Raw genomic sequence first — 13,223 nt, 5'->3', positions numbered from 1 at the left:
CAGATTTTTTATTTTCTGAAATATTTTTAAGGATAGTATGTATTGGTTTTCAGAATTTTCAATGATATTAATTTTTGAGTCATGGACCTTTTATAGCATGAAAGTTATTTATGTTATCAATCTGACAGCCTGTTGTTCTATGTACTATGTCAAAAGCCAAATAGTTTTGAATGGCGTTGAGACATAATACATTCTGAATCTGGAACAGTACCTGAACCGATCCGTGCAACAAAAAATTGCGATCGGTCATTGGTCATCGATCCATCTCCGGTCAGTCATCGATCCATCAAACTGTTCCATTAAACTGGTGATTGCATCACATGACCACAGAGCGGTCACTGTATTTTACAGTTTTTATTGTTTTCTTTGTCAATTTTACACATATTTACATAATGTAATAGATTTAAACATTAATTTATACTTTTATTTTACATTTCGTTTATTTCAAACAGATCTTACATCATTTTACGTAACAAAACTGTGATCAGGTTGGTCACCAGTCATCAGTTGTCGATCACTCATCGATCAACCAGTCAAAGGTTATCGATCCGTCAAATAGTTGTGCGGATTGGTTCAATAACTGTACATGCATATTGATATGAAACATACTGCTTGTGATAAGCATGTCTCTTCAACCATTGATATTTAATAGAATACAAAGATTTGAGATATACATGATTTTAGCATGTTCATAACTATTGCAAGAGAAGATAATCACCTCTGCTTCTTATTATCTATCTGAGAGTCTTTGGCTTTTAGTTGTATTTCTTACTACATTACATGTAAACAATGTATTTCTATAGACTCAATCTTTATATTGCAATAGGAAGGGTAAATTTTCTTAATAGCTTGAAAACCTTATTGTTTCAATAATTCTTTTTCATATTTACAGAATGCAAGCCATTTTAGCAAGTTTTTTCAAAGGGAAGTAACCCACAACACCCTACAACCTGGTTGGAGGTCTCATTGGGGAAAGGGAAAACTGTAAACATTTTTCTTGGAAACTCTAACTGTTTTCACTGAAGTACCTGAATGGTTTGAAATAAGTTATTTAAAAGTATCCAAGTACTTTAAATGCAGCTGTAATAAATTGAATACTTGAATTTGAAGTTTACTGCTCTCTATTGCTCCAATTTGACAGTAAACCAGTCTGTTGGATGACAAATTTGTAAGAAGTTACTCCCCTTTGCTGAAAATCTTAAAAAAACGAAGCCAAAGTTGGGAATATGAAAAAGGACTATTACTCATTACACTTTTCCTGTCATAAAGCATTATAATAATAATATTCTAGAGTAATAATTACATAACAAGGCTTTTCATTGGCTTGACTCAAGCATAGAATCCTCAATATACCTGTTGGAGCTGATTCACAAATTATGCATGTATCAATATTACTGTCGTGATAATTTGCAAGACAATAAAATTGTCTGACGTACTAATTAGCAACAATAATTATGACAATTCTGAAGAGTATTTATTGTTATTTAACAAATTTTGCACTACCTAATTGGCTTATTTTATTTTCCTATTAACCGAGATGGCTATGCCTCACCAAGATAATCTCAATTTGCAACAGTAAAACTACAGATGGAAGTCTGCAGAGCTTCTAATACCAAACAGTTATCTTAAATGATGTATTTAATTTCTAGAGAGATTTATTTATACTACTAAGATAAAATAACATGAAAAAATCAAAAGAACCTTGAAATCAATGATATGTTTGTATCATATTCAATTTCACCAAAGCCTATCAAGCTTTCATTTGAAACAGAATGAAATCTTGATTGGCTTTGGTGAAATTGAATATGATCGAACATCACTGATTTCAAGAGTTATGTCCCTTACCCTAGGTCTACCTCCTTAAATGAAAAGTAATGTTTATGTTTTTTGTTTCATTGCAGAATTATAGGTAAATGCTACTGAGCCACAGGAGTTCAAATTAGCACTTTTTTAAGGTCTGTGACCCTCAAGTTCTGATGCAGGACTTTTGAAATTATCATTTACCTACATCCTATTTAACCTAACATGTTTATGTTTACTCTATTGATGGCTTTTCATTTTGGATGCAAAAAGTCAAAGGCTTTTCGCTCTTGAATAATAAGTAAATTTGAACCCCTGCAGCCAAAAGTGTCACATATGATAATCATATTGAAATTATATGACAGTTATATGCTAGTCACTGGTTTTTTGTGTTTTAATTGTCACTGCATTTTGTTTAAAGGTTACATTGTATTTTCAAAATTTTCCAGTTTCATGAGCTACATGTGTACCTTACTTCAAAGCATGATATTTACTGGCATCTGCAGAAATTTCTCCTCTACATCTAAATTTTCAGCTTAAAATAGTAATGAATTATTTCAATTTTTGTCAAAACATGTGACAAAAACAAAAACTCTTTTTTTTAAAATAAAAAACTGAGGGAGATTTCCTGCTTTAGAATTTTCAAAGACTAATACCTATGCTAGAATTACATTTTGGTTCCAGTGTCTTCATATCATTTTTGAGGAAAGTAATGTTAACTAACATTCGCATTGCTGGTTAAAAGCTTTTCTTGACACATTCTCTCTTTGATTCGTGATATCAGGATTCCAAATTTATCAATGGTTTTCAGTTTTCACGTTAATTTTTACTCTCATCTTTTATTTGGATGAGCAACAATTTAGTCTTAATGGAAACATTCAAATGTAAATTTGAGATAAACTGTTTTTCTTTTATGATAACCAGTTTAAAACTTGCAATTTTTTTAACATTATTCAGTTTCTTTAACGATTCATTTCCCCAAACCTTCATAATGGTAAATATATGACAGATTTTCCCATATCACATGTTAATACTTCCCTTTCTTTCATTCCTTTATATATTATCAAATTGTTCCTCTGTTGCACATGCCTTTGGTGATAGAGATCTGATTCATAATGCATGCATAATACCCCTAGAAAAAATGATTAGAATACACACTCTCATATATATACAATACAGAAGGGTCTGATTTTGAGCATGTCAAACTTATTTATTTTGTCACTTTATATTGTGAACAGTACCTACTTTTTGTATTTTGAAACTCAAAAAAAAAAGAAAAGCACTATTATTCAGGCTTTGCACTGGCATTATAAATACAATGTATATTGAAGATGTTTAACTCCTATCATGGGGAAGTTAGATAATTTTAAAGCATGTTAAACATCCATTTTTTTCATCATTATATGCTATCAATTTGACACTACATATGGAAATGTGTATTTTATAAAAACTTGCTTAGTTTTGAATGTCAGGTTTTTGTGATTTGAAATGGTTAATTAAGCTGAGATTTTATTGATCTTTCTTTAGGCTTGTATTAGAGTGAAATGTTTAATGAAGTGAATGTATCAGTAAGACCATCATAACAAATTTTCTAGATTCTCATCAAACATTTTACAAATGCTGTCAATTGGAAAGAAATTGACCTATATTAGGAAAACAATTAAAATAAAATTTTTCGGGAAGGGTGAAAAAATTGGTCTGGAGGGGATGAGAATCTTATAAGATATTTTTTATATCAGATGTAGATATATTATTTGTTTTAAAGTTATATTGATATAGTAATGCTTCTGCATATTACACATGGTCTTTGTCAGTTCATTGTTTTAGGAGACTTTAGATTCAGTTTTAATATTAATGCTCAGCATATGAAATGTTTTTCTTAAACTATTTTTTATGATATTTTTGCAATAACTTGAAACTTAATTCAAATGATCTGCACATTTGTATATTTGATAACCACATTTTGTAAATAATTTGTCAAACTTTTCTCATTTTTTTTTCAGGACTGGAACCTTTCCACAAAAATTCAATATCTAAGTGCCTTTTCAGCATTATTGGGAAACCCATTCCTTTTAGGGTACAATCTGGCCGTACTCAACAATCCTGCTGTAGTGAGTATCATAGGGAATTTATGGCAATTTTTACCTTTTCACCTTAGGCCATTGAATTTGTAATTTACATGTATAATGATCTCGTGTCTGTCTGTCTGTGTCAAGTTAGGTGATTATACCTCTATGGCTCTTGTTAGTTTGTCAAGTATGTATAGTGATCTCATGTCTGTCTATCTGTGTGTCCCACATAAGGTTATAATACCTCCATGGCTCTGGTTAATGACATATTGATAAAGACATAGTTTTTTCTTACATTTCTTTTACATTTGCTTTATTTAAATGAACTACTTAAAGTCAAAAGGTGCATGCAATCAGATTGGAGAGTCAGGGTAAGGGAGTATTAAGTACAGGTTAGTATATAAGCATTGCTCACAGTTTTTTAAGTTCAAACTTTGGTGAATTGTTAGTACCTGTTAAATCTCGGATGGGTTCAATATTCATAAAAAAAAAGAAATTAAAAGAGAGGTTGGGGCATTTTTTTGGGAAGGGGGACTTATTTAATTATTAATGACTTTAGCTTACTAAGTGCCTCTGTCTTTAATATCTTTCATTTGGACTTAGGTGAAAGATTAAGAACAATAAAATCTTGGATGGGATTGATTTTCACAAAAATCAATTTAGGGGCCACTATTTGGAGAGGAGACGCAGTTAAATATATTGAAAGTTAATTATTTAAGCTTATTCTCTTGGTGGTGCCTCTGTTTTTTATAGATGTCATTCAAACTTTGTTGAATTACTTCCGGTGGTAGCAACAAATTCTTGAATGGGCTTGATTACTCAGAAATCCACTTTTTATTTGGGCATTGGAAATGAAATTTTTTTAACAAGAGTGCAAATGAGTGCCTGTGCAGGTATTGTTAGCGTCATCACTTAAGTCCTTCCATTTCCTGTGTCTTTTCATAGCTCATTAAGCCTGGATGTCCATGTGACCTATAGGTCATCACTTTGTGTTTATTGTCTGTTGTTAATTTCTCTTTAAAATTCCTCTCTTCTGAAACAGTTGATTGGACCCAATTTGGTCCCCAACATCCTTGGAGTATCTACAAATATATTTAAATATACATTGATAATATAGATTAAGTGTATAATCTGGTTGCTTTTGCTTTTGTTTAGCCACCAATTTTTACATAAATCTCAAAAACTATAAAAGATAATGGAAAATAAAAATGTAACCTTTCTTCTTAGAAGAGCTTGGAAGGCCCTTAGAGGGCTCCACTTCGTTGAAGTTATATTGACAACTCAAAAGAATTAATATTGCCCTAGGAAGATCAAATGATGTAGTTTATGGTTTTTAGCTTATAATTTGAAAATTGTTTTAAATAGAAAATTAGAAAGAAACTTTCAGCTGATTGAATGTTCCTAAAAAGAGGTTAAAAAAGCTATTTTTCAGCTTTTAGCTCATTTTTTGAGCTAAGTGTAGTAGGAAAGGAAAATTGCTGCAATATTTCATATTCCTTGCATCCTGGTGTTCATTAGGTAATGAGCTACAGGTGAAGGATGCCGGTCCAACTAGGGCCTCTAGTGTTGGGTTGACAATAAGTTTTACTGTGAAAGTACTATTGTTAGCGGGGTACCAATTTTCATGGTTTTCGTGCATAGTTGAAACCACGAAATTTGGTTCCCATCAAATAGTAAATGCCCATTGATGTTTATACGCAAAACTTCCAAACCATGAATTCATGAACTTGTGTTTCTTCCCTGGTTCACGTAAATTGGTATTCACGAATTAAAGTACTTTCAGAGTATGCAACATTTATGAGATGAAAAGCTGTATGATAAAAAAAGAAAACCATTGAAGTTGATAGTGTTTACTCTATTGTAGGTAATTGCCTTGTCTGTGATGAAAGATAGGGGAAGCACATCAGAAATGGACATTAATGAGGAGTTTGATAAAAGTGTGAAGTTCAACTTCCTGTGGTCATTAGGGGTTGATCTATATGTGTTCTCAGGATTTATTGGTGTTCTCATTGCACGAAAAATTGCTATGGCATATGGCAGGTACATAAGTTTGATATGGTAATTACTTTATTCCTTGTCAATGCAGAGGACTTTTATTCTTTAAGTAAATTATTCTCCCACGCAAACAAAGTTTAGGGGTAGGAATCCCGCCATCTGTCTGTCTGTCTGTCTATCCGTCTGTCCAAATTTCTTGTAAAGCTTCTCCTAAACTGCTCAAGGGATTTTGATAAAAATTTATGAGAAGGTTGAGCGTCATATGTAGGTGTGCATGATGGAATATATAGTAACTGACAGGGGACTCCAAAAGGAGAAAATATAACTAAATATAACTAAAGGGTTAAGCATGTTAAGTGCAACTCCTCCTAAACCGTTCAAGGGATTTGTATGAAACTTTATAGGAAAGTTTTTCTACATATATAGATATGTGTGAAGGAATATGATTGCATAGATATGCGTGAAGGAATATGATTGCTGTCAGGGGATTCCAAAGGGAGATAATCCAACTTAAGGGTTTTATTTGTTAAAACCTTATAAGCACAATGGTCCTAAACCATTTACGGGATTTTGGTTAATTTTGAGCTCACTTGGCTGTAGGGCATGTGAGCTGTTGCCATCACTTGACATCCGATCAAAACCAAACTTGATATGAATGTGTCTGGAGGTGTTCTGCATATAACTAATGTGGGGATATTTGATCCATTGAAAAACATGGCTGCCATTACTAAAAATAGAATATAGGCATTAGACAGAAGTTTTTCACACTTATCTCCAAAATTGTTAGATTTAGCCGAATTCTATCAGTTATCAAGTGATTCTCATAATAAGACCTCAAATATGTCAGGTGACTCTTTGTTAGAGTTATTACCCTTGAAAGGTGAAAAATTGTGTTAGTTTTAGTCAATATCTGGAAAACTGTGATAGATGGAAAGAAACTTTCAATTGCTGAAATGATCATTATGATAAGGCCTACAGAAGTGTGCAAGGATCGAAGTTGTTGGACAACTTCTTGTTAGAGTTATTGCCTTTGAAAGGCGAAAAATGATGTTTTAGCAGTTTTCAGTCGATATCTTGAAAACTATGATAAATAAAAAGAAACTTTCAATTGATGGAATGATCCTTATCGTGAATCTTACCAAAGTCTTCTTAGAGTCAAAATTGTCTGACAACTCGTCAAAAAATTTAAGCAGGTGAGCGATTCAGGCTCTTGGGGCCTCTTGTAATTGGAACATTGTGCATCATATGCAGATGTGCATGAAGAAATATTGTTCCTGTTGGGGACTGCAAGGGGAGAAGTTTTACAATTAATTGCATTTGAAATCGGGGTATTCTTTTTGTGAACTTTCTAACAGTATTTATATTTCTATTGTTGAAATTGTTTATTTATACCCCCCACAAACTAAGTTTGGTGGGTATATGGGAATCATTATAACCAGTGCAAACAAAGTTTTGGGGGTTTATAGGAATCACCCTGTCTGCCTGTGTGTCTTTTTACATAACTTGTGAGTACAACTCCTCCTAAACCACTCTAGGGATTTTGATGAACTTCTATAGAAAGTTTGGGTCTCATATTTAGATGTGCTAAAGGAATATGGTACTGTCCAAGGACTCCTAAGGGAGACAATCAAAATTTAGAATTTAAACCTTGCAAGCACAACTTCTCCTATACCGCTATTAAAAGGGATTTTGATGTTATTTGATAGGAATGTTTGGTGTCATATGTAGATGTACATGAAGTTATATAGTTATTGTCAGACAATCCAAATTAAGGGTTTGGTTTCACATGTTAAAACTGTGTAAGTGCTACTCCTTCTAAACTGCTTAAGGGATCTTGATAAAATTTTATAAGAATGTTTTGTATCATATGTAGTTATGCATGAAGGAATGTAATTACTATTGGATGATGCTAAAAGGAGATAATCCAACAAGCGTTTTATATTAAAATCCATTTGAAGCAAGAGGTACTTTCTTCGTGACCTTGCTCACAGTATTTCTAGTGGAAGGTCTAAATTTATACAATTTCAAACTAATTGTGGCAGCAAAATGAAATGGCAATGTTGTCATTGGAAGCAAATTTGTCCATAGACATTTGTTGAGTAAAAGTGAAGGATCTTTATGAAATTCAGCTACAAAACTAAGTACCACATAGGAAAGATTGTAATTGATTTGGGAAACAGGGGCATATGATCCTTATTAATTGAGAAAGAATTATGGTTTTCTTGTATGGGTTGCTGTATTTCTTCATTTTGATCATTTTAATGGAGTTTTAATCAATTTATATATTCAGATTATTTTGTTTAGGTAGGTTATTGCGTCCAAATCCTATTAAAAATAAACATTTTGATGTCAACAAAAAATCTAGAGTTCTTCAAGGCTGAACCTAACCCTGACCAAAAATATAAATTTAAAGCATTAGTGTGGGTTTGCTGTGTTTTATTACTTTTTTCATAACAGAAGATACAATTGCTGTTTTAGGTGATTCACAAATAAATGATGAATTTATTTACCTCTAAAGGTTGACATGCTTATGCCATCTTATGCCAAATGGGACTTTATATTTTCACTCTGTCCACTTGTCTGTCTCCAATGGCAGTAGATTTCTACTTTTTTTCATCATGCTTACATATATTCATTTGATAATTGGTACACACCAGGGACCTTGAAGTTACAGATCAAGATTTTTGTTCTGGTCCATTTATGTTTTGCTATTAAAGTTCATGGCCTTTTAATAAGAACAACCTTGTTAGTAATAAGTTTCTAAATTGTAATGAACATTAACACAATTTTTTTGTTGGTTTAATTCCAGGAAAAGAACCCTAATGATGAATTCATTAATGATGGTCTTAGCCTCTGTAATAGGGTTTTTAATAACTCTGGCAGATGAATCCATTTACAGAATTTGGCTTTTCTACACTCATAGAATTTTCATTGGATTCTCTTGTGGTAAGACAGTCAGTATATGCTTTTTTCAGTACACTAAGATAAAAATTCTCTTTGCAATTGAAATATTAAAAAGCTTTAATACCATATTTAAACAAAAATCCTAGAGTTATGTTTCTTTTCCCATGTACCTGAACAATATTATTTACTGGGACAAATCAGTCTTTTAATCCTTTAATCTGATAGTGCAAGGAATGTAATTAAAATGTCAGTGATGTTTTTAACTGTGTATAATCTACACTGCCAGCTAAATGATTGGCTGTAATGACCATGCACAGTCAAAATGTAACTGAGACAAGTAAATTATGTCTATATAAATACTCATTGTTTTCACCGAGTCAATTATTATTATCTAAACACTTTAAATGTTCATTAAAACATTATTTGATTAACTCAGCACAAAGATGTGTTGTTGTAGACAGTCTTAAGGAGTGATCAAGGGAACCAAGGTTATAGTGGTAATCAAAAGAATGTAATTCAGGGACAAAGACCAGACATGGAAAACAGACATACACAACAAAGAACATAAAGTAACTAAAATCACACATACAAAGTAACAAAAGCAAATGAGCAACTCTGACTCCACTAAAAACTGGGAGCATGGACCAGGTGCACCGGTAGGGTAAAAAAGAGAGGTTACATTGATGTGGGAATTCAAATTTGTGAGTGTCTGAGGTCCAGTACCATGAATATTTGACTTAAATCAAGGACAATGATATACTGCCTCGCAGGACCCAAACCTTCAACCATTCTCCGAATCTCACTAACACCTTGCTAAGGACTTTTGTTTTCCTTAAAATGGATCATTGATTAAGAACTTTGAGAACATTAAGTAAATTTTATCCCCTTCTAAAGATTCAGTTATAAGTTTTACAATACAAAAATGCCAATCATTTATATCGCAAATTTCTATATGCTGTACACGTGATTCAATGAGTAACCTCTTATCAGCAGCATTAGAATCAAATAATTCAATATGACAAACGAGGAAATATAAAATCAAAGCATATTTAGTGTTGCCATGAACATAATATGTCTAATCCAACATTTTGTGGACAAAATATGACTACATTTTATCTACCTCAATCCAAAGAGTGTTGATGTTAACATTTTTTGTCTACTTTAATCCAAGTAAGACTAATATGATTATTGATTGGATAGAGTCAGTAACCAAAATATTTTCACGAGTGCCGAAGAACACCTAAATTTATTGAGTGTGCGGAACTTGTTTCACGCATTAGTTAAATCTTCAAGTATTCTTAGCACAAGTGATCTTATTTTGGTTATTCACGATAAACAATTGATTATCTTCCTTATTATGTAGATTTTTTTCTTAATTTCAATATTTTCAACATGAATTTTTTATTTTGCAATTGGCAGATTGATATCATAGTTGTGACGTTTTGGCGGAAGAAAGTCTGAGAGTGAAGTTACAAAATTTTTTTCAGTGTGAATTATCAAAATTTTTTACACTGGGAACATACTATAAAACCCTGCTATCTATATAATAAATGTTTTGACTAACCCAACCAAAAAAGACTTGACATACGTCACATTGCCAATTTCTGTCTAAATGTCTAACTAAACAAATTAAGGTCGACAAAAAATGACTCATGCAGCACCTTTTACTGTTGTGGTAGCAGTGTGGGAAACTACTGCTCGTCAGCCTGCCAAATACGAGTAGATGTGTAATTTGATGAGTTCTCATTAGCTTACTCTCGTCAATTTGGCGACCATCATTTGATTGGCGAGTTCCAACCGAAAGTTAACCAGCTAAAAGGTTATTTAGTAAAACACCTGTTTACATCATACGTTAAAAATATGTTCCCTACATTTTAATAAGTTTAGTTTGAATATGTCAAGTGAATTTTGGCATGATATGCACAACTTTATTGACTTGTAAAGCATTGTTTACGATCTGCCATTTCAATTTCCGGTAAACGGGACGTGCCTATTCTTATGCAACGGTTCCGATCTCGTATTAGTATTCAAACGAAATTATCTTGGTAATTTAAGATATGTTACCTTGTTTATCATTTGCTTCTTATTCATTTTAATTTTGACAATAAACATTTTCTTGTTTCATAATGATGAATGTGTTGAAATATAATTTTATTTTTTTAAATATGAGTTCAGAAATGGAGTACTTATTCTGTTACTGTAAAGTACATGAAATACAATGGGAGGGAATATTCGAAAATGGGAAAGTTTTTGATAAATTTAAAAACAAATGAAAAGATAGTTGAAGGAAGAAAAAGAAAGGCAGAAGATACATGTAGTCAAATCCATGAGAAAACAGATGATAGTACAGAAAAACAAAAAACAAAAATGTGAAGAGCATAGAAATTTTTTGAATGAATGGAAATAATTTGGCTACTTGAAATTGTATTTGGCTAGCAAGATCAATATTCCGCTAGCCAGAATGGCAAGTTGGAAAAAAAAGGTTTCCCACACTGTGGTAGACAAAATGTAAACCTTATGTTATACACACCATGAAACATTTACGTCACCCATTGTAGCGTTTGTCCGTCGTTTATCGTGCATTTACACATCCTTTTGTGTTTTTTTAAACGCATAATATATTCATGATAGAAGCATTCGTTTAAACGCACGATAGAAGTGTCTGTTTAAACGCATGCTGGTAGCATTCGTTTAAACGCAAGATAGGAGCGTTTGTTTTAACGCACGATACAAATGTTCGTTTAAACACCCGATACAAGCGTTTGTTTATTTTTGTACTTTGATTATTTCCACGATTCAACTGTTATTTTTATATTATTTGTTAAAAGTTTTATTTTTCACCGTTCATCTATCGTGAGTATTCGTTTATAGTGCAATATGAGCATTCATTTATCGTGCGTTTAAACACACGCTAGCAGCATTCGTTTATCGTGTGTTCATACACACACTGGGATAGTCCGTTTATTGTGTGTTTAAAGGCACAATAGGAGCATTCGTTTAAATGCATGATAGAAGTGTTTGTTTATTTTGCGTATTGTGACATTTAGCATGCGTTTGGGTATTGTGCATGTGGGAAATCTTAACGTCTCAAGGAGTGTAAAATGCAAATTGCCGTATATTAGTTTAATGTCAAGTCAGTGCAAGTGCTGTTAATGTCTCTTGCCTTAGCCAGATAAAATTTTTCTTGAGAAACTTTGTGTCTGTATCTGTCGCACAAAGACTGTGTATGATCATATCAGTCATCACCTTGTCTTCTTTTCTGGTATTAGTCTTTGTCCCGTGAGAACAGATCTGGTATGTGTTCCTTTGTTTTATTGTGACCACGGATTCCCAATGTTTCTGATTATCCATATACTGCTCATAAGATAGGGCCTTTGTTGTTAACTTCAAAACGTTTATTATACAGTGAAACTTCTCCAAACCAGCCACCACTGGGACAAGAAAAAATGGCCGGTTTTGCAATGCATTCTTAGAACTGTTTCCATTAATGTGTTCTATAACCCTACACTTGTTAGTTTGTTGATCGAGACATGTTTAATGCCAATTCAAAACTTTTGGCCTTTTATCACATTTCAAAGCTTGCATCATTTGTAAATGGTCTGATTTTACAAACGGTACTGCCGACAAAATAATGTTCACGGTTTTGAAAGAATGTGTATTAAAGATCAAAGGGCTATTGATGGTAATTAATTATTTGTATTGTTTTCTTAAATTAACTATCAACAAAGTCTAATAATTTCACCCCCTATGTTGTTTTGGCTTGGGTACAGGTGACATTAATTGACAGTAAAAAGATCGTAAAGATTGTACTATCAAATGATCCAGATTGCCTGACGTGTGTACACACCAATTAACAGCCCACTAGTGACAAAATGTAATGTCTGGATTAAATTTGTTGTCTAAACTACTGTCCCCTTCAATTATCATCTGTCCACTGATGAAATGCAAACCAGTCAGTGAACGAATTATTAATAGCGTAATATTACGTAATCATTTACAGTTTTGTTGACACATGTATTACAGGTGAACAATAACCGGGTGGCCGGAATTGAGAGGTTGTTTTTATTTGAAATATGTAACTAAAACTGTGTAAAACCGGCCGATGTTCGGTTTTAAGGGTGGCCAGTCTATTGAAGACAAAACACACAGGTTTTAAGGTATATCGGCCACTGTGCTTTCGTGAAGCGGTCTTATTATTCCGTTAGACTTCCCGCATAGAGAGTAATATTAGCGGCGGACTTACGAAATTATTATCTTCCTAAAGTTAAGTAAAATCCATTTTTTGTATAATTTCCTCACCTAAAGTCTGGAAAAAATTCGGTCAAAAAATTCTGGGTTTGTAAATTGCCACCGAAGATACTTTCAGCTAACTGCCATGCTGGAATACTTTCGCGTTTATATATGTTGGGAATTTGTACCAGGTGACCTAAAGCGACCAATGGCAGATTGTCCTTC

At 32.8% G+C, this 13,223-nt stretch overlaps 1 protein-coding gene across 2 annotated transcripts in view; it reads left to right on the top strand.

Moving 5' to 3' along the window:
- Positions 1-13,223, top strand: part of LOC148601557 (solute carrier family 2, facilitated glucose transporter member 5-like) — a 55,466-nt gene that overhangs the window by 15,398 nt on the left and 26,845 nt on the right. The window contains exons 7-9 of one of the 2 annotated variants that reach the window (XM_088554165.1): positions 3,804-3,911; positions 5,734-5,909; positions 8,674-8,810. In XM_088554165.1, the coding sequence (XP_088410291.1) occupies positions 3,804-3,911; positions 5,734-5,909; positions 8,674-8,810 (421 nt within the window). Of the gene's footprint in view, positions 1-3,803; positions 3,912-5,733; positions 5,928-8,673; positions 8,811-13,223 lie in introns of both variants that reach the window. The other variant, XM_088554164.1, reaches the window with a different exon arrangement.

The sequence above is a fragment of the Perna viridis genome, chromosome 12 (assembly GCF_037379345.1).
Source record: "Perna viridis isolate PV_CMFRI_1.1 ecotype Kerala chromosome 12, ASM3737934v1, whole genome shotgun sequence".
NCBI classification, from domain to species: domain Eukaryota; kingdom Metazoa; phylum Mollusca; class Bivalvia; order Mytilida; family Mytilidae; genus Perna; species Perna viridis.
This window is presented reverse-complemented; position numbering and strand designations above follow the sequence as displayed.